Source organism: Adelges cooleyi, unplaced genomic scaffold (assembly GCF_023614345.1).
Source record: "Adelges cooleyi isolate 19-005CV unplaced genomic scaffold, UGA_ACOO_1.1 ACOO_flye_CR_arks_rails_tigmint_CR_PRNA_108, whole genome shotgun sequence".
Taxonomy (NCBI): domain Eukaryota; kingdom Metazoa; phylum Arthropoda; class Insecta; order Hemiptera; family Adelgidae; genus Adelges; species Adelges cooleyi.
Genome location: NW_026095761.1, coordinates 18,438,383 through 18,462,033, shown reverse-complemented (window position 1 = coordinate 18,462,033; position 23,651 = coordinate 18,438,383). Strand labels below are relative to the sequence as shown.

The 23,651-nt window shown below is 30.1% G+C and overlaps 2 protein-coding genes across 8 annotated transcripts; both read left to right on the top strand.

Moving 5' to 3' along the window:
• Positions 1-21,351, top strand: LOC126845938 (uncharacterized). 7 transcript variants are annotated; one of them, XM_050585043.1, is made up of 5 exons: positions 1-260; positions 919-1,002; positions 11,018-11,194; positions 11,558-11,830; positions 11,894-11,941. In XM_050585043.1, the coding sequence occupies exons 1-5, from the start codon at positions 204-206 to the stop codon at positions 11,924-11,926; spliced, it is 624 nt and encodes a 207-aa protein (XP_050441000.1). In that variant the 5' UTR covers positions 1-203; the 3' UTR covers positions 11,927-11,941. The 7 variants fall into 7 exon arrangements, with proteins under 7 accessions (XP_050441000.1, XP_050440986.1, XP_050440980.1 ...); XM_050585029.1 differs by lacking the exons at positions 11,018-11,194; positions 11,558-11,830; positions 11,894-11,941 and adding exons at positions 1,723-1,899; positions 2,197-2,469; positions 2,537-2,645 and having other exon boundaries at positions 2-260; XM_050585023.1 differs by lacking the exons at positions 919-1,002; positions 11,018-11,194; positions 11,558-11,830; positions 11,894-11,941 and adding exons at positions 20,316-20,402; positions 20,503-20,679; positions 20,828-21,115; positions 21,219-21,351 and having other exon boundaries at positions 111-260.
• A 394-nt stretch (positions 21,352-21,745) lies between these two features.
• LOC126843045 (uncharacterized) lies at positions 21,746-23,468 on the top strand. The gene is made up of 5 exons (XM_050580349.1): positions 21,746-21,884; positions 22,012-22,104; positions 22,203-22,379; positions 22,749-23,021; positions 23,088-23,468. The coding sequence occupies exons 1-5, from the start codon at positions 21,825-21,827 to the stop codon at positions 23,130-23,132; spliced, it is 648 nt and encodes a 215-aa protein (XP_050436306.1). The 5' UTR covers positions 21,746-21,824; the 3' UTR covers positions 23,133-23,468.
• The last annotated feature ends 183 nt before the right edge of the window (positions 23,469-23,651 follow it).

Here is a 23,651-nt window from a genome sequence, read left to right as displayed (position 1 = left end):
TAATCTTTGACGTAACTTCGTAACTTTAGTCTATTTAAAATAGAATGATAAGCTATGTGTTAAAATGTACCCTTGTAAGCATATGCATTGTTGTATAAATGGACCAGTTTGTGTAGCGCCTAGCACTGATGTATTGGACGTTTAACGAACAGTTAACTTTCTCAATTGATCAGTTTTTCAAGTTTGTTTAACATTCAGTCACAATGGCAGGACAATCAACTGTTGTGTTAGCGATGATCATCGCGGCGTTGGCCGTTCAAGTAAGCCTAATCCGATTAATTATATTTATAATCTAAGTGCTGGTTTTAAGAAGATGCTGTATCATAATTTATTTATTTTTAAAAAATATAATATATTACGTTATACATCATATGGGTTAGGATAATAATTGTGTTTTTAAAAAAGACTACTTGTTCCAAATTAATAAATATAAGCGGTGTGGCATCCTCTTAAGATTAATGACAAATGGCATTATGGTTCGATTGCAATTAATAATTTTTAATATTGTTTTTTATTTCTGCCATACGAACAAACAAACTTGTGCTAACTACCATGAAAACAAATACATAATTGGATCAGAAGAAACTATGGTTAATATAGGGACACAATACATGTATTGTTGTAAGAACCAAATAAATAGTTGCTTTAACTAAACATTTAGTTGGCCAAACTATTTATTTAGCTGTTATTCTAACAATAACTTTATTTAAAAATTACAAATAATTTTAGTTGATCCAAATATATAATTTACCGTAAATAACTATATAATATTTTAATTAGTAGCACTTCTATTACAAGTATAGTAAAATAAAAAAAAATAGGATAACTTTTTTTTTTTTTTTTAATTCTATATTATGATACGTATAAGAAATCAGGTTGTTTTCGTTATGCTTAGTTTTTTTATTTTTTATTTCTCAGTCTATTAATTCGAAGGCTGTTGGTGACGTTCAGGACAATGGAATGGACGGACTACTAGCACTGATCGGAGATACTGTAACATCGGTAAGTACTGCACTACCATAATAATAATATGTACGACAATCATCTTTAGCTTTGCCTTACACTCCTAACTACATGGTATCGACCACCCTAGTCCTACACCCCCATAGCACTCGGTCTTCTACATCTCGTTCAATCGTCCCCGGCTATCACTCTCTATTCTGCCCATCCATCTTTACTTTGGTCTCCCTCTTCCTTTTTTGCCCTCTTTTTTTTTTTTTTTTAATACAGAACCAATGAGGGCGAACTGTTTTTCACATGACATCCCCTCTACATTAATCTTCATAACACCTCTCACTGCCTCTGCCTAATATCTTATCATAACTTGACCGAACCAACTCGACCTGTTCTCTCTCATTTTCTCCACATGTGATACAACTGCTAGGTTCCCTCTTATGTGTTCATTCCTTATGCTATTCTCTCTAATCACTCCACTCATCCATCTTAACATACTCATCTTCGCTACTCTCGTTCTCTGTTCAGTTTTCTTATCCTACTGCCCAGCATTCCGACTAAAACCTATACAATTTATCTTTCAATTTTATAGGCATCCTCCTGCCACACAAAACACCCGACGCTCACCTCCACTTGACCCACCCACAATTAATTTTTCACGTCTTCCACGTACTCCCCCTTAGTTTTACAAAACTCATAGCGAGTAAAAATAATGATGTTTAGGGTAATAATGTATTTTATCATTATGATTGTGCATTTATAATATAGATCAAAAACTTACCGTTCGCTTGGGCCCATAAATACGAAATCGCCATAGTGTACAATACTGGCAAGTGGTCTGAGATTACCATTTCAGAAAAACCAGCACAAATGAAACTTGCCAAAAGGAATTACCTTGACTGCCTCATTAAAATCAAAAACATTTTATTTGATTTAATGAAACAAGTACGTAAATACAGTTTTTTATGTAGTAAAAACTAAGAATCGTCAAAATATTAAATTTAATTTAAAAAAAAAAATTAATGCATTCCAAATTTTTAAATATTTTTTTAAAAATTCGCTCCATTCTTTCAAAATACGCTGCTACAATATACAACCACATTAGTGTTAAATTTTAAAAATACTTAAGCGTTAGAATGTATTATACTGCTTTAATTAATTGAATAATTTAATTAACAAAATCTCATAAATAGAAATGCACTCGTATGTTTAAAGTTTTTAATTTATTCCTCGTTGTAATAGATGAATGCTAATGAAAGAGAGACCGCAGTAGTGCAAAGTGACGTTTCCAGTTGGCACAATAAAATTGCGGACTTGGTAAATAAGGATGGAGATTTGCCTAAGGATGCCGACTTAACACTATATCAAAAGAGATTTAATAACTTGTTCAGTATTTTAACCGGCAAGGCTAAGAACGTAAATGATGCCACACTCCTCGCCGACACCAAGGTTACTGTAGCTAATACGACCGAAGATATGATGAAAGAATTGGTCAAATCAATAAAACATGCTACGGTAAAATAATAATATATCTAATTCCAATATCAAAATACTAATCATAACTGTATCTATGTTGTTACAGAAAGAATTCCAAGACCTCGCCAACGAAAATAGCGATTCAATTTGAATTTAAAAAAATATTAACTATCTCAATTTTAGTGTAGAATTTGAATGAAGAATATATGATTGTTTACATTCTTCAAATTTACTTGGATTTGGTTAAAATATTAAAAACGCTAAATAGTTATCAGAATAAATTGTCGTTAGTCATTTATAATGTTCCTAACAGTGTGCACATCTCACATAGAAGTCAAATTTTTAATGCGTTTGTATCATTATCTTACATTCGTGTTTTTTTAAACCAGATATGAACAAAATGGTTTTATAACTATTTATTAATAAACAAGTTTTGTGTGACATATTATTTATAATCGCAATAATAATATAAAAAATAAAATCCGTCAGAATAATATATTTTGTAGTAATTTTTTGAAACACTAATTATGGAAAAAAAATTGTATTATAAAATGGTTGAATATTTCTCTAAATTAAAAAACAAATGTTAAGTTTCTACTATTTTATGACCGTTAAGTAGGCGTTCAACTATTACTATCATTAGTTTGGTGAAAAATTGTAAAACTGTTTTAATATTAATTAGAATAAAGACATTATATTTGGCAGTTAGCTGGCTGTTACGATATCTTGTCTATACTGTCCAAAGTTATACACCAAAAACAATTTTTATAGTGATAAAAGTCCAATAAAACTAATTAACATCCGTTAAGAATAGGATTGTATATTATTTGAATAATTTGAAGCTTACCGACTATTTTATTATGTAATACAATCTACAACTAGAAGATAAGTGTGAAATACTTGACGTCACATACATCATAACTATTATAGATCCTAATTTTTTAGTTTGATTATATCTGAATTATATTTTCTACAAAACGTTAGCTATGTATTACTTGTACATAATATTTGATATATAGATATTACATTACATTTAAATAAGGATGGGCAGTATCTAAGATACAAGTGTTTCAAATACTTTTTGTACTTTGTAAATTGTTTTTTAAGATACCTGTACCTTTGTATTTTGTATTTAGTCGAAAAGATACTGTATTTTTCACATCCCTGCATATAAACTTGTCGCTTACATGTTTTTATTAATAGGAATAACACCGTTGTATACACATTTTAATACTATATCGTATATCAAACTTACAAAAAACTTAATCAAAATGCCAATTATTGAGCTTTTAAAAAAGGAATTACACAACAAGAAAATTAAAAATTAAAAATTTGCCTTTAACGTACAATCAATTCTACATTGCATACAAAAGTGACATGCAGATAAAATAACAATAAACTATACATATAAATTGAACGTGTATAATATTGTATTTAAAATATAAATCTTATTCCAACATTATCAAATTATCACTAGAATTAATATGTTATAGGTTACTTACCACAAATACTTATCAAACTCTGCTCACAGAAATTTTCAATTAACTAAAAAGTTATGTGCAAAAAAAGTCACTTTATTGTAAAAAGTACCGACCGGACTTTTGTACTGAAGCTATAACTTAAAAGTAGATGTCGATAATTGTATAAAGATTATGTTTTAACGATTTTACTCATTAAAGGTCGACACGGGCTACAGCGGTCGGCCTTTTGATGTTACCTAATGAAATGTCTAATACATTAACGCGGTTCGTTGTTTGTTGCTTCGGTCACTCTAACCGACGAAACCGGACACTGTCCGGGGCTTAACTAGTGGGTAATAAATAGACGGTGGACTGCAAGACCGTTGGCTTGGTATAATAAAATATGTCTTTTGTGTGTACCAACGAGCGGCTTATGTAATGGCAAGGGCCAGCGGCGAAATTATTATTCCACGTCCGTGCGTTTTGGTCGACTTATTATTGTCGGTGCGGTTGTGCGATGCTGCCTAATATTATCATTTCACATGCTATTCTAGTCAGCTGTATTGTCTAAAATCGTGGCGACTTCTTATAGTCTGCAAGGGGCAAAAAAAAAAAAAAATAATACCTTTTTTCGCCGTAACAATATTACTAGTTGCACCGTTAACCGGACGGGTTCAGCATAAATAATATTGGAAAATTAATTACAACCGCAATTTTAATCGCAAACACAATAGGTAAGCTGTTATCTTTGTTGTACGTTACGCAGTTAAACGATATAATATTAAGACATTACCCCCGGGGTATACCTATATGTGATTTTACATATACATATAATATGTAAAAGGAATCATTCAACAAAACTCGAGATTGTAATAATTTATTGAAATTGCCTATAAAGAGACAAACACTATAGTTTATGTTTTACTTGCAGGTGGCATTTAAAAGATAATTATTTATAATATTAAAAATAATACTATATAAAATAATTAGTAATATGCATGAAAAACTGTTGTAGAGATAAATTGATTTCACACTGAACATACATTATTACAATTATTTTGATATTTTACCGAAACCAAAATATCGATGAAACGTACAATGTTTTATTTACGGTGTTCAAATAATTATATACAATTCTCTCTATTGAAACCTGTAGGCTGGTGGGCACAACAATGTTCACGGTGAATACCAGATTTCATACGGTTTTGCCTATAATAATAATAATCATATTTTGATGATTGCTAATAATTAAAGCAGCAAAGTACATTACTTTTGTCGGTGGCGTTTAAATGAAAACATAAGCGTGCGGCACTGACACAGAATAACCTAAACATACATACAACGTTCGAAATGATCGTTAGTCCTAATTGTAAGTACGGCAAAGAAGGCGATTTTCAACGTTTAAAATGTCTCGTTAAACCTTATGGCTCGTGAAAATGCACATTGTTACCGAACGTTTTTTATTAAGAAACAATACACAACCGGATAATCAGTTACCAACGGTATATTATTATTATAGTTATTAAGGACCGCGTTAAAAATTCAGCACATTGTCAGTGTATACATACATATTATTTTATAATATAAAATATACTATTGTAAGTGTACTTGAAATTAAACAGCCAACTCACATCTAAAACGACAATATATATCAGGGGCGGACTGGCCCGTCGTCCGTATTATAGTAATTATAGTACTATAGCATATACTACAGTTGAAATAGAATACTGATAATTTTAAATTTTAAAATAGCGCCTACGGTATTTGATAAATATTTTTGCTAACGTGACGATAATATAATTTTAATCTGTATAGTTAGTGTGTTTAAGAAATGTGTAGGCGATATAAATATTTGTATTTTTTTCCACGTTAAAAGGTCAATTATATAACTTATCGTAGCCCGTTAGGGTTACTTTTGTAAAGTGACAGTAAAAAACCGACTAAAACAAAAACAAAAAAACAAAATATAGGCCCCCCCCCCCTAACATGGGGAAGAGAAGGTTGGGAAATAGGTAGTAGTTAAGTTTGAGGTTCTTGCCGCATGGAAGCACATTAAATAAACATTCATTATAAATTTAAACTCGATCTAACCATTTTCCTGGTAATTAAAACTAGTCAAAGTAGAAAATAATATTCGAAGAAATTGGTTCGGCGGTTCAAAAGTTATCGTGTGTACAGACACACAATAAAAGTGCACATCACTGTAAACCTATGCAGTTCTGCGTCAAAGCAGACCTTTTTTAATATCAATTAAAAAATAATCATTAAAATATTAATCACATAGTCATTCGAGCTGAACATGCTTTTTGTTTGAAATAATTGCACATTACACAAATTACATAGTTAGATTATTAAATTAGTCAATTTTTGTTAACTATTGAATTACAATCTTTGACGTAACTTAGTCTATTTGAAATGGAATAATAAGCTATGTGTTAAAATGTACCCTTGTAAGCATATTCATTGATGTATAAATGGACCAGTTTGTGTAGCGCCTAGCACTGATGTATTGGACGTTTAACGAACAGTTAACTTTCTCAATTGATCAGTTTTTCAAGTTTGTTTAACATTCAGTCACAATGGCAGGACAAGCAACTGTTGTGTTTGCGATGATCATCGCGGCGTTGGCCGTTCAAGTAAGCCTAATCCGATTAATTATATTTATCATTTAAGTGCTGGTTTTAAGAGGATGCTGTATCATAATTTATTTATTTTTAAAGAATATAATATAATACATTATACATCATACGGGTTAGGATAACAATTGTGTTTTTTGAGAAAATAATTGTTCCAAATGAGTAAATAAACATTGTGGTGTTCTCTTAAAATTACATTTTACATTTTTTGTCGTTTGAATTTTTTAATTTTCATCCATCGGTTCGTTTGCTATGACTTTGTAATGATTTGAATTTAAAATCAGTTTGCTTGAATTGTTTGCTATTTTTCGTCTTTATTGCCACGATGTCTGTTCATGTAAGCAATACATTATAATGATTATTCATAAGGGTTAATTTTTTTTTAAATTGCACATTATGATACGTATCATCAAATCAAGTTGTTTATGTTATGCTATGTTTTTTTTTTTTTTTTTTACCAGTCTAGTAACTCGGCGCCTGCTGGTGGCGTTCAGGACAAGGGAATGAACGAACTACTATCACTGATCGGAGATACGGTAACATCGGTAAGTACACCACCATAATATGTACGACTATCTTCTTTAGCTTCGCCTTACACTCCCAACTACATGGTCCGACGCAAAACTATAAAATTTACCTTTCAATTTTATAGGCATCCTCCTGTCACCCAAAACACCCGACGCTCCCACTTCACCCATTAATTTTTCACGTCCTCCTCGTACTACCCCTTAGTTTTACAAAATTCATATCGAGTAAAAATAATGACGTTTAGGGTAATAATATATTTTATCATTATGATTGTGCATTTATAATATAGATCAAAAACTTACCGTTGGATTATGCCTACAAATACGAAATCGCCATAATGTACAGTACTGGCAAGTGGTCTGAAATTTCCATTTCGGACAAGGCAGCACAAATGAAAATTGCCAAAAGCAATTACCTTGACTGCCTCATTAAAATCAAAAACATTTTATTTGATTTAATGACACAAGTACGTAAATACAGTTTTTTATACAGTAAAAACTAAGAATCGTCAAAATATTAAATTAAATTAAAAAAAAAATTAATTAGTTCCACATTTTGAAATATATTTTTTTGGATTCGCACCATTCTTTCAAAATACTCTGCTACAATACAAACCTATTTATTTTGTATTTTCAATATACTTACACGTTCTAATGCCTTATATTGTTTTAAATAATGGAATAATTTAATATGGATAAATAAATATGGATTTCTTTTTATTCTTCTACTTCAGACAGTAAACAAAATATGTACTATTAATAAGATAATCTAATAAATAGAAATGCACTCGTATATTTAAAGTTTTTAATTTATTCCTTGTTGTAATAGATGAATAATAATAAGAGAGAGACCGCATTAGTGCAAAATGACATTACCAGTTGGCACAAATCAATTGAGGACTTGGTAAATAAGGATGGAGATTTGCCTACGGATGCCGACTTAGCACAATATCAAAAGAAATTTAATAACTTATTCAGTGTTCTTGCCGGCAAGGCTAAAGAAGTAATTGGTGACACACTCCTCGCCGACACCAAGGTTACTGTAGCTAATACGACCGAAGATATGATGAAAGAATTGGTCAAATCAATAAAACATGCTACGGTAAAATAATAATATATCTAATTCCAATATCAAAATACTAATCATAACTGTATCTATGTTACAGAAAGAATTCCAAATCCTCGCCAACGACTTGTAAGGCAAGAACTAGAATTCAAAAAAATATTCATTACCACAATTATAGTGTAGAATTTGAATGACGAATAAAGAATAGTTGATTATTAATTGTTTACATTCTTGAAATTTGGTGAAAATATTAAAAACGCTAAATAGTTATCTGAATAATTGTTGTTAGTCATTTATAATGTTCCTAACAGTGTGCACATCTCACATAGATGTCAAATTTCTAGAGCGCTTGTATCATTCTCTTACATTCGTGTTTTTTTAAACCAGATATGAACACAATTGTTTTATAACTATTTATTCATAAACAACTTTTGTGTTACATATTATTTATAATCGCAATAATAATATAAATAAATAAAATCCGTCAGAATAATATATTTTATAGTAATTTTTTGAAACACTAATTATGGGAAAAAAATTATATTATAAAATGGTTGAATATTTCTCTAAATTAAAAAACAAATGTTAAGTTTCTACTATTTTATGACCGTTAAGTAGGCGTTCAACTATTACTATCGTTAGTTTGGCGAAAAATTGTAAAAGTGTTTTAATATTATACAAAAAAATGTTTGTTACTATAGGAAGGGTTTCTTTATTATTTTTTCTAAATAATCTTTTATAATTATTAAATTAGATCAAAGCCATTATATTTGGCAGTTAGCTAGCTGTTACGATATCTTGTCTATACTGTCCAAAATTATACACCAAAAACAATTTTTATAGTGATAAAAGTCCAATAAAACTAATTGACAACCGGTAAGAACAGGATTTTATATTATTTGAATAATTTGATGGTTACCGACTATTTATTATGTAATACAATCTACAACTAGAAGATAAGTGTAAATTACTTGACTACACATACATCATAACTATTATAGATCCTAATTTTTTAGTTTGATTATATCTGAATTATATTTTCTACAAAACGTCAGCTATGTATTAATTGTAAATATTATTTGATACATTAATATTATGTGAACGAGTGTGAATCATCTTACTATTTTAACTGTCATTTGGACTCGTACTATATACTTTGGATAAGATATCAGTTAATTTTACAATTTCCATACAAAACACTGAACCGTACTTGAAATCAGAGCAATATGAGTATTTATTATAACTAATGTTTGATAATGTTTAATTGTGCAATCGAAGGTTGACGACTAACTGATAACAATAGGACTTATTGTTTATCACATATATTCCCAATGATGTTTACAGTTGATAGATGTGTGGTAGAATAGCATACGACATACATACTAAAAATAGTCAGTATAGAATTGTCAGTATTCGTCGAATTGATGAATGGTTAGCGGCACTAGGGTTAACGAAAAGTTAACTATCTCAGCTGGTCAGTAGTTTTTCGAATTTGTCTAAGATTCAGTCACAATGGTAGCACAATCAACTGTTGTGTTTGTGTTGGTCATTGCGGCGTTGACCGTTCAAGTAAGCCTAATCCGATTAATTATAATATCATTTAAGTTAAGATTAATGACAAATGGCATTTCGATTGCAATATCGTTATATTTTACCACACATTTGTATTCAACCGAAAATATGTTACACATAATCTAAGTGCTGTGTAATTGTGAATCTGACCACAATTTATTGATTCATTTTTTCTGATATTGTTTTCTACTTCTGCCATACAAACAAATAAACTTGTACTAACTACCATGGAAACAAATGCATAATTGGATCAGCGGAAATTATGGTTAATATGGGGCCACAATACACGTACTGTTGTAAGAACCAAATAAATAGTTGCTTTAACTAAACGTTTAGTTGGCCAAACTATTTATATTTAGCTGTTATTCTAACTACAACTTTATTTATAAAGTACAAATAATTTTAGTTGATCCAAATGTATAATATTCCCGTAAATAACTGTACAATATTTTATGTATTAAGCTCAGAAATATTTATAGCGCATTTTAATAACCAACAATATCACATATTATATTTTGTTATAATACAGTTTTTTTTAAATAAAAAAAAATTATTATCGATAGAATTAAGTTAATAATCGTCAACTATTGCTTTAAATTGTATCATATGAAGGGCTTTACGAGTAATAATTATTATTTCATGAGATACGGTTGCAAATTCCAAATGTTTAAGTTGTACATTTAATTTTTTTGGACATTTTTAACTACAAGTCCTTATCTACTTGCTCATAAACACATTTTTATCGCACATTTATTTTTGGGTGGCGTTCATAACAGTTTTAATATAACAAAATACAGAAATATAGATAGGTATAATTGTTGTATTTGAATATTCTTCTATCAGTGTTGTCTATCAATACACACGTATATCAATATGATACGTATGATAAAATCATGTTGTTTATTATTATGCTTAGTTTTTTTTTTATTTACCAGTCTAGCAACTCAGCGCCCGTTGGTGGCGTTCAGGACAAGGGAATGAACGAACTACTATCACTGATCGGCGATACGGTAACATCGGTAAGTACACTACCATATGTCTTCTTTATGTTTGCCTTATACTTCCAACTTAATGGGGTCGGCCACCCTAGTCCTACACCTCCACAGAGCTCGGTTTTTTACATCTTCACAACATGGCCGAACTATGTCAACCTATTCTCTCCCATTTTCTCCACAATTCATGCAACACCCCTTTATATATATATTTATTATATATATATATATACGACTATAAAGTTATACAAAACACATATCGAGTTAAAACAATGACGATTAGGGTACCTAATAATATATTTTGTCATTACGATTGTGCTTTTATAATATATAGATCAAAAACTTACCGTTCGCTTGGGCCAACGAATACGAAATCGCCATAGTGTTCAATACCGGCAAGTGGTCTGAAATTTCCATTTCAGACAAGGCAGCACAAATGAAAATTGCCAAAAACAATTACCTTTCCTACCTCATTAAAATGAGAAACCTTTTATCTGATTTAATGACACAAGTACGTAAATACAGTTTTTTACACAGTAAAAGCTAAGAACCGTCGAAATTTAAAATTTTAAAAAAAGTAATCAAGTCGACATTTCTAAATATTTTATTAAAAATTTTGCATCTACGTGTACCCCATTCGTTCAAAATACCCTGCTACAATACAACTCTATTTATTTTGAATTTTAATTATACTTTATAATGTATTATATTGTTTTAAATAACTTCATAATTTAATATGGATAAGTAAATATGGATTTCCTCTTATTCTTCTACTGCAGGCAGTAAACAAAATATGTACTATTATTAACATAATCTAATAAATAGAAATGCACTCGTATGTTTAAAGTTATTAATTTATTCCTTTTTTAAATAGGTCAAAAATAATCAAAGAGAGACCGCATTATTACAAAATGACGTTATCAGTTGGCACAAATTCATTGCGGACTTGGTAAATAAGGATGGTGAATTAGCTGAGGATGCCGATTTGGCTTATTATCAAAAGAAATTTAATAACTCATTCAGTCTTGGAGCCGGCCAGGCCAAAATTGTAATTGGTGACACACACCTCGAGGAAACCAAGAAAACTGTGGATGATGTGACCAAAGAAATGATGACCGTATTGCTCGAAACAATAAAACATATTTCGGTAAAATAAGAATATACCTAATCCAATATAAATATGCTTAACAAAACTGTATCTATGTTACAGAAAGAATTCCAAAACCTCGCCAACGAAATTTAAGGGAAGAATTAGAATTCAAACATATTACTTATGAGTGCAATAATAATAAAAATAAATATATTTTATCATAATAATATATTTTATAATAATATGTTTTATATTTTATCTAATATAATTAGATTAAAGACATTATACTTGACAGTTAGCTGATTGTTACAATATCTTGTCTATATTGTCCAAAATTATACACCAAAAACAATTTTGTATTGATAAAAATCCAATAAAACTAATAAACATCCGTTAAAAATAGGATTTTATATTATTTGAATAATTTGATGGTCACCGACTATTTTATTATGTGATACAATCTACAACTAGAAGATAAGTGTTAATTACTTGACTTCCTATTTTCTAGTAAAGTTATATTTGGGTTATACATACTAATTTATATATAGATATTACATTACATTTATACAAGGATTGGCAGTATCTAAGGTACAAGTATTTAAAATACTTTTTGTATTTTGTATCTTGTTTTTCAAGATACATGTACCTTGTATTTTGTATTTAGTCGAAAAGATACTGTAATTTGCACATCCCTGCATACAAACTTGTCGTTTACATACTATTATTAATAGGAATAACACCGTTGTATACGTTAGGCGAAGACAGAAACTATGATTAGTGTTTAAATAAAGTACCTAATTGATAAATTATATCACATTTTAATACTATATCGTATATCACATTTACAAAAAACTAAACCAAAATGCCAATTATTGACCTTTTAAAAAAGGAATCATTGAACAAAACTTGAGATTGTAATAATTTATTGAAATTGCCTATACAAAATAAACTAGGCGTCTGATAAATTAAAAATTTGGTACAATAGGTAAGTTCTTATCTTTGTAGTGCGTTACGTAGTTAAACGATATAATATTAAGACATTACCCCCGGGTATACCTATATGTGATTTTACATATTATATGTATATGCGCAGACTAATTAAATGAAAATAGACAAAACTCGATAATATTGTAGAGATACCCCTCGAGAAGATTTCATAAGTGTAAAAACAACACGGTTGGACATTTATTTACACCAAACCTAACCTAACCTTTAAAGTACAAACTGTATTGACGTTATCGAGCAAGGCTATATACTGGTACGTTTAGCGACAAGTCAGCTTTATCGAGCTGAATTTTGATTGAAACCGTTTTTATGGTGGTGTTGATTGTATTAAACAAAAGAGACAAATACTATAATTTACGTTTTACTTGCAAGTGGCATTTAAAAGATAATTATTTATAATAATCAAAATTAACATATATCAACAATTAGTTTCAATAATTTTTTAACATATATCAGTTTTAATTTACCTATTTAAATAATCTGCATACAAAATATTAATAAAAGTGATACATATAATTTGTATTGTATGTCGCCTCGACAAGAAGTCGGGCGCAGTTAACATGTATGATTTTGACTTTACCTGGGCCTTGGCGCAGTTTACAACCGCCGAAAGTATCGATGAAATATACAATGTTTTTATTTACGGTGTACAATAATTATATTCAATTCTCTCTGTTATTTTTTACAAAATGTAGTCTAATTAATTAGGGCACGCACGTAGTGAGATAAGGCGGCAATGTACCAAAGCACGGTCGCCGGTTCAAATGTCAACAAACGGCGGTTTGTTCCTCCAACTGTCTGGGGGGGGGGGCAGGGGCGAAATGGCTAGGTATAAGCCCAAAAATGCCAAATCTAAACCGTCCAAGCTCCGATCGGCGGGAATGAGGGACGTTAAACATACAAGAGTGAGTCTATATTTTAGTTAGACGTAAGAGTATTGTAGTTTTAAAGATAAAACCTGTTTGCACAACAGTGTTCACGGTGAATACCAGATTTCATACGGTTTTGCCTGTAATAAAAATAATCATATTCTGATTGGCGTTCAAATGAAAACATAAGCGTGCGGCGCGACACAGTATAAACGGCAAGGAAGGCGATTTTCAACGTTTAAAACGTCTCGTAAAACCTTATGGCTCGTGAAAATGCACATTGTTACCGAACATTTTTCATTTAGGAACAATACACAGCCGGATAATCAGTTACCAACGATATTATTGTTATTATGGACAGTGTTCAAAATTCAGCGCAATGTCAGTGTGTATACCTACATATTATTTCATAATATAAAATATTCTATTACAAGTGTACATGCAAAAATGTTACAGCGTATAAGCACAATGTCGTCGAATGAATTTTACATTCTAGACTTAAGATAATATACCTCTTTTGTTGTAGTTGAAATAATAAGTTGATACTTTTAAAAAATACTTTAGTCTATTTAAAATTAAATGATAAGCAAAGTGTTAAAATGTACCCTTGTAAGCATATTCATTGATGTATAAATGAACGAGTTTGTGTAGCACCTAGCACTGATGTATTGGACGTTTAACGAACAGTTAACTTTCTCAACTGATCAGTTTTTCGAATTTATTTAACATTCAGTCACAATGGCAGGACAAGCAACTGTTGTGTTTGCGATGATCATCGCGGCGTTGGCCGTTCAAGTAAGCCTAATCCGATTAATTATAATCGTTTAAGTTTTGGTTTTAAGAAGATGCTGTATCATAATTTATTTATTTTTAAAGAATATAATATAACACGCTATACATCATACGGGTTAGGATAATAATTTTGTTTTTAAAAAAAATATTGGTCCACCTGAATAAAAAATTAAAATTTGATTCAATTAAATCAATTAAAAATCGATTCCAAAATCTCAATCACGTGATAATGTGTTAGTGATTTCTTCCAAACCGAACACAAGTAATAAATTATAAAAGTAGTACTTATTGGCTCATCTCCTACAAAAAAAGTATAGCTATAATTAACAGTAATCGGTCTCGGGGGGGTTTTAATATGCCTTTATGTCGTACATATTTTATTAACACATATATGTATACAGGTTGGCCCAGGAAGATTTGACAAATGAAATAACTTTTGTTCTAGTGAATATTTTTTAGATCATATATTTAAGGCCACCCTGTATAGGCGTCTGATAAATTAAAAATTTGCCTTTAACAAACAATGCTGCATCGTGTAAATTGAATATTATATAAAACTTAATCCAACATTTTTAAATCATCACTAGAATCAATTACACATATGTCACCTGTTGAAGTCTTTTTATATAAACATTTGAAAAATACCATATTAACCTTCATAAGAGTTACAAAATTAATTATACAAAACTGCCTATCGACTAGTCTAAATTTTCAGTAAATAATCTTTATATAACGTAGCTTGATTTGTGTTAATTTAGAGACTTTTACAGCAGTAATCAGCACACAAATTACCTTAACTCGTGGTTATCAATATTATACCTGTTCAGAGCTGATTAATCAGATTTTTAATTTATACATATTATCAGTATAATTTTAATCCATTATCTAACTTTAAACTTGAACGTTTAAGGTTGACCTTATGCAAACATCAAATCTTGCATTTACAACTACATTCAGATTAAATGATTTCGTGGTATGGAAATGATACATTTAAGTGTCCAAAAATAAATTTATCAACAACAAATTTATCTAAAGTTTCGCTTTCGTACATTTTATTGGGAATAGATATATTTATTTGGTATAAATGTGCATTTTCTATTTGATAATTTTTCAAAGAACATTATTATAATAATATGAATTGTATTCAAAATATAAATAAACAAAACAATTATCCGGCTGCAATTTTTTGCGAACAGTGTAATTATTCCATTATTCAAATAGTCTATTTTTTTTTAACAAAAAATAGCTAACTCTACTCACAACAAATTGTCAATGAACTAAACGTGTGTGTAAAAAAAGTCACTTAATTGTAAAAAGTACCTTCCATACTGAAGCTAAATAGATATTTTCGCCGAAACAATATTACTAATTGCACCGGACGGGTTTAGCATAAATAATATTCGAAAATTAATTACAACCGCAATTTTAATGGCAAACACAATAGGTAAGATCTTATCTTTGTTGTACGTTACGTAGTTAAACGATATATTAAGACATTAACCCGCGGTATACCTACTTGTAATTTTACATATCATATGTATAGGCGTAGACTAAAAAATTTAATGAAAATATACAATACCAAATAATATTGTAGAGAAACCCCTCGAGAAGATTTCATAAGTTTAAAAACAATACAATTAGAAATTTGTTTAATAATACTTTTAAATGTAAACTGTAATTGACTGTGTCGAGCAAGGCTATACTGGTACGTTTAGCGATAAGTCAGCTTTATCAAGCTGAATTTTGGTTAAAACCGTTTTTATTGTTGTTTTGTTTATTTGGACAAAAGAGACAAATTTATAATTATAGATTTATATAAATCTATTATTTATGTTTTACTTTTTATCATTTTTAATTTTCATATTTAAATACATTTTATTCAAAATATTAATAAAAATGATGTACATAATATATACTTTGATTTTAAATTAAAACATTGCTATCAAAAATTTGTAAGTACACTTATGTAATTATTATATTTACAAAAAATAAAAGAGAAATCAATTAATAAACGATTAAATAAAAAAATGAATTTCTTAGCACTTTATTAATTTATATCAATAATATATTCAAACAACATCCATCTCCGATACTAAAATATATAAATGCAGTTCCATAAGGTGTTATAAATAATATTTTCAAAAAAATGAATGCTCAATATCAAAGTTTTCCAAAATTATAACTAGAAACATTAAGCAATTCTACTACACTAATAAATAGTAATACGAGTGAAAAAACGGTTACATTGATAAATATTTATTTTACACTGAACATCATTCATTAATATTATTTACATTATTACAATTATTATTCGGATATTTTACCGATACCAAAGTATTGATAAAATACACAATGTTCTTATTTACGGTGTACAATTATATTCAATTAGGGCACACACGTGGCGCAGTGAGATAAGGCGGCAGTGTACCAAAGCACATTAGCTGGTTCGAATTTCGACCACTGGCGGTTTATTCCTTCGACTGTCTGGGGAAAGAGAAACGGCCACCTGCACATCTCTCTGGGGTCAACTTGTCTGGTAGCCAGGTATAAACCCAAAAATGCCAAATCTAAACCGTCTAAGCTCCGATCGGTGGGAATAAGGGACGTTAAACATACAAGAGAGAGAGAGTGTCTATTTTAGTTGGACGTACCTAAGAGTATTGCAGTTTTTAAGATGAAACGCCGGTGGGCACAATAGTGTTCACGGTGAATACCAGATTACATACGGTTTTGTCTATAATAATGATAATCATATTCTCAAATAATTATAGCAGCAATGTCCATTACTTTTATCGGTGGCGTTTAAAAAAAACATAAGCGTGCGGCGCTGACACAGTATAAACAGCTATAGTTACATACAACGTTCGAAATGATCATTAGTCCTAACTGTAAGTACGACAAGGAAGGCGATTTTCAACGTTTAAAATGCCTCGTAAAACCTTATGGCTCGTGAAAATGCACATTGTTACCGAACATTTTTTATTTAGGAACAATACACAGCCGGATAATCAGTTACCAACGATATTATTGTTATTATGGACAGTGTTCAAAATTCAGCGCAATGTACAATAGTAGGTACTTGAAATGAACGACTAAACACGCATTTAAAACGATAGTATTTTTGTTTTGTTTTTGCCATCATTCCCCAAACAATATTACAGCACATAAGCATAATGTTGTATGAATGATTTTTGCACTTTAGACTTAAGATAATATACCTCTGTTGTTGCAGTTAAAACAAAAAACTGATAATTTGGAATTTTCGTTTAATTTTAGTTAAAAAATAATCATTAAAATATTAACCACATAATCATTCGAGCTGAACATGCCTTTCGTTTGAAATAATTTCGCATTATAGAAGTTGCATAATTAGATTACTAAATTGTTTTGTTGTTTTTTAATGTTTTTGTTGACTATTGAAATATAATCATTGAAAAGATTATTAAGAAATTTTGGCACTTTAGTCTGTTTAAAATAGAATGATCAGCAAAGTGTTAAAATGTACCCTTGTAAGCATATTCATTGATGTATAAATGAACGAGTTTGTGTAACGCCTAGCACTGATGTATTGGACGTTTAACGAACAGTTTACTATCTCTACTGATCAGTTTTTCAAGTTTGTTTAACATTCAAATACAATGGCAGCACAAGCAACTGTTGTGTTGGCGATGGTCATCGCGGCGTTGGCCGTTCAAGTAAGTCTAATCCGAAAAATTATAATCATTTAAGTTTTGCTTTTAAGAGGATGCTGTATCATAATTTATTTATTTTTTAAAGAATATAATATATAACGCTATACATCATACGGGTTGGGATAAAAATAAACCGTGCTTTTTTTTTTTTTAAATAGTTGTTCTACATGATTAAAATATAAGCATTGTGGTATCTTCTTAAGATTAATGACAAATGGCATTACGGTTCGATCACATTATCGTTATATATTTTTACCGCACATTTGTATTCAACCGAAAATATGTTATACATAATATAACTAACGTGTAATTGTATATCTGACCACAATGTAATTTATTAATTTTTTCTAATATTGTTTTTTACTTCTTCCCTACGAACAAATAAACTTGTACTAACTACCACGGAAACAAATACATAATTGGTTCAGCTGAAATTATGGTTAATACATGTATTGTTGTAAGAACCAAATAAATAGTTGCTTTAACTAAACATTTAGTTGACCAAACTATTTATATTTAGCTGTTATTCTAACTACAACTTTATTTATAAATTACAAATAATTTTAGTTGATCCAAATATATAATATTCCCGTAAATAACTGTACAATATTTTATGTATTGAGTTCAGAAATATTTATAGCGCATTTTAATAACCAACAATAATGATTATTATATTTTGTTATTATACAGTTTTTTTTTAAATCAAAAAAATGTTTATCGATAGAATTACATAAGTTAAATACCGTCAAGTTCTATTTAACTTTTAAATTGTATCATACGAACAGCTATACAAATAATTGCAGATTCGACACAAATGTATTTTATTTTACTTAGTCAATTGGCGATAAACGACGGTATAGAATTTTTCCAGTTGCCTTTTGTATTTGGAAAAAAATAACGGTATTTCGGGATTATACTCAATGTTTATAACGTTTTTTTTTTAACATTTTCGTTTTTGTTTTTACTATAGTTTTTTTTATCACAACATTTTTGGGTTATTAATATTTTTGTATATAAAGTTTTTATTTCTCGTAATAAAAAAATGGCAAACGCAAAAGTCTTCTTTGTGTGTACCGCATAACATAAAATAGCGGTTTTCGGCGAAAGCATTAAAACAACAAAATCACAACCATTAATATGTCGTTTGGCGGCGAAATCGACAAACTTACCACAAACTATGACAGGGTCCAGGATAACACCATTTATCTCGGATTCCCTCCACCTCCCCCCCCCCCACCACGATAGCACTAAGTATTTGAGGTATTAAATGTCTTAATGTACTCATAAAACGAACGTCTAGACATCTATAGCCGTATACTGTTGTAAATATGACAGTTATAATTTGTCTTCGAGGCAGTCGCCTGTGGTAAAGTTTGAAATAATTAAATTCTATCTGCCGTTGTACCGTCCTACTACAACAGTATAACATTAATTATTATTATTTCATGAGGTACGTTTGCAAATTTCGTTATATTTATGTTGTATAATATGTACGCCATATTACTAACCCTAATATTATTCGATTTAAATTGTAAAGTCTTCGATTAGAAATGAACAACAAACATCTCGAAAAAGTAGAAACGATCGCAAATGTCAAAAAAAATTTCATTCAAATAATTAGTATTGGAATAGTCCAAACGAAACCGACAAATAAGTAAAAAATTTCTAGTAAAAATGTGAGCAAGAAGAAAATTATTAGTGTGTATGATTTCTATTGGAACACACATGGAATGGACTTATCTCACGAATACACTCATACTATGTTGTAGTCACGTGTCGGCAATAGAGTTTAGAAAAAAAATTCTCATTCCAAGATACCAATCGATTAATATAAAGAAAGACTGTAGTAATTTTGAAAATAGACACATATTGAACTCCTTACGAGTGGCTTTTATTTTTATTTCATTTATTTGGATTTCTGTAAAATCCAAAACTCCGAATATAAATGATCAGTTAACCGCATTTGATTTTTGATACTTGATTGATTTAATGTAGATATTAAATGAATACAAACTTCAATTAAAAGTACAATATCAATATGTGTAACAATTAAGAAAAACTAACAACGAACACGACTAGAACTTTGATTAACAGCAGCTATTGGCCAATTATAATACACCATATTTAACAATACTAGAAAAAAAAAATGTTTTATGTAAATTTTGTTTCATTGAACATTTCCAGTCTACCTATTCGATGAAGTCTGCTGGAGGTTTCGACGGCGTTTGTGCAAGGCGGTTGGATTCGATGGTGGGACAAACCGAGTCCACCGTAAGTAGTGAATTTCCACACGTCGACGTTATGCGCTCAATATCATCATAATATAGTTTTATCATGTTAACAATCTACTTGATCCCTGTGCTCACTGTAGACGAATGGGATCCCGTTCTCTTGGGGACCAGAATACGAAGTGGCCGTAGTGTACGTCACCAGCAAGTGGGCCGAACTTAACATTTCCAACAAGACGGCACTGATGGCAGCCTCCAAGAGCGCGTTCCTTACTTTCTGCGTTCACAACAAGAACATTCTTAACAACTTCATGGTTCAAGTAAGTCGGCGCACGCATTATTATGACATTATTATGCCTTTCTACTTTACTAGACGCGCTCGAGTAGTTCATTTTGACACTGGCCGTCCCAGCCGTGTGTTTATGTACACTTACACAGTATGGTTTACCTGTAATTGCGAATTTACAGGTAAACGGCAATCAAAACGAAAGCCAAGAAGTAAAGGACGACGTGCTCGCTTGGTACAACTACGCCGTTGGCAAGTATGTCGACAACGACAATTCATTGCCAAAGGAGGGCGATGCGGATTATACACCAGCGTTTTACATAACGAAATTCCAAAATTCATACTATCATTTCATCAACCGTGCCAAAGTCACTTTCGATAAAACCAACCTCGACGACACCAAGCAAGAAATGGATGATATGTCTAAAAATATGATGGACATGTTGTTGGAAACCATAAGGAATCTTACAGTAAATAATACCTACTTAAATACTACACGACGCAGAAAACTCTAAAAATTATTTAGAACTTAATAATACAAAATATGTATTTTTTTTTTTTTTTTTGTTACAGCAACAATTACGTCAGCTCCAAAACAACCAAAAATCAAACGACATAATTGCGTCCGAATTGTAATCTTTGTCTGTATTATAATTTAACATTGTTATGAATTGCAATTTAATTACAGAAATTTAACAGTTTTTAATATGTGGTAAAAATGTTTTGAAAAAACCCAATTATCTTTCCGTTGTCTTTTCCTAAAAAATAAATGGTTTCAAGTATCAGTTTTTTTTTTCATTTTAAGGCGTTGCCTCGTCTTTAAATGCTACTGTAATCACTACAGTAATTATAATAGAATATTGGAAATGCGTTTAATAAGAATGTTATTAGTGGGCATGTGTTCCATTGGAACACAGGTATTATGTCCATATTGAGTCAATGCAATGTTGTTTAAACGGTATTGTGATACAATTGTTTTATAATCGCAATTACACAATTGGTAATCATAATAATATTCTGTTAATTATAAAATACGTCACTGCATTGATTTAGTTCTAACGTGTAGCTCTACCTTGTATAAAAGCGATGACTATTCAGTATTTTTTATCATTTTTTAGCAGTACATCCAACGTAAAGCTATATTATAGCTCATAATCAAATTGCAATTTTTGAACCTCAATGAAAGTACAAACCATTCGTTTGCTATCTTTCGCCTTTATTGTGACGATGTCCGTTCAAGTAAGCCATATTACAATGATTATTCATAAGGGTTAATTTTTTTTTTTTTTTTTTAATTGTGTATTATGATACTTGTTGTAAAATCAGGTTGTTTAAGTTATGCTTATTTTATATTTTAATTTACCAGTCTAGCAATTCTTCGGTGTCTGTCGATGGCGTTCAGGACAAGGGACTTGGGTTAAACCACCTACAATCGCTGATTGGAGACACGATAACATCGGTAAGTACACTACCATACATTTATAAAGTTAAAACAATGATGTTCAGGGTAATATAATATATTTTATCACTATGATTGTGCGTTTACATATTGCGTAGACCAACAATTTACCGTTCGCTTGGGCCAACGAATACGAAATCGCCATAGTGTACGTTACCGGCAGGTGGTCTGAAATTTCCGTTCCGGACAAGGCAGCACAAGGGACAATTGCCAAAAAAGGATACCTTTCCTACAGCGGTAAAATCAAGACAATTTTATTTGATTTCATGACAAAAGTACGTAAAAACGGTTTTTTTTTTTAGCAAAAACTAAGAATATATCAAAATATTAAATTGAAAAAAAAAAATAATCAATTCAACATTTTTAAATGTTTAATTCTTTCAATACAATTCTATTTATTTCGAATTTTAAATAAACTTTAACGTTATATAACATATTTTATATTATATAGTTTTACAATGAAATGAGTGTTCAGTGATAAATATTATTACCAAACCATTTGTATTATTATTAACAACATGATTAACTCTTCTACTTGAGACAGTAAACAAAACAAAAAAATTGTACTATTATTGACATAAACCAATAAACAGAAATGCACTAGTATGTTTAATGTTTACCATATTAATTCCTCGTTGCAACAGGTGAATGCTAATCCAAAAGAGACCGAAGTATTGAAAAATGACGTTGTCAGTTGGCACCAACACATTGCGGACTTGGTAAACCGCGATGGAGCATTGGCTAAGGATGCCGACCTGGCATATTATCAAGCGAAATTTAATAACTCATTCCGTCATCTAACCGTCAAGGCTAAGAACGTAATTGGTCACACACTCCTCGAGGAAACCAAGAAAAGTGTGGATGACGTGGCCAAAGAAATGATGGCCGTATTGCTGGAAACAACAAAAAATATTTCGGTAAAATAATAATACACCTGATCCAATATCAACAGTATACTAAACAAAACTGCATCTATGTTACAGAAAGAATTCCGGGAACTCGCCGACAAAGAGTCAGCAAAGAATTAGAAATGAAAAAATATACATTTTATTATCACATATTTTTTAGTGTAGAATTTCAATATAGAATAGTTGTTTATTAATTGTTTACCTTCTTGAAATTTACTCGGATTTGATAAAAAAATATTAAAAACGCTAAAGAACTTAAACAATAATATTGTCGTTAGTCATTTATAATGTTCCCACCAGTTTGCACATCTCACTAGATGTCAAATTAATTAGCGTGAGAGTATTAATTGATCATTGGTACCGACAGAACCATTGTGTAATTAGTTTTAATATAGATATGTATATTTTACTTATGAGCGCAATAATAATAAAAATAAATATAATCCATCATAATAATATATTTTATTGTAATTTTTTGGAACACACATTATGAAAAAAAAAATTGTATTATGCAATCGATGAATATTTATAAAACCCAAATGAAAAAAAAACAAAAGTTTAAGTTTCTACTATTTTATGAATGCAAAATTGCTGTGCAAATTACCATCGTTAGTTTGGTGAAAAAGTGTTTAATATTAT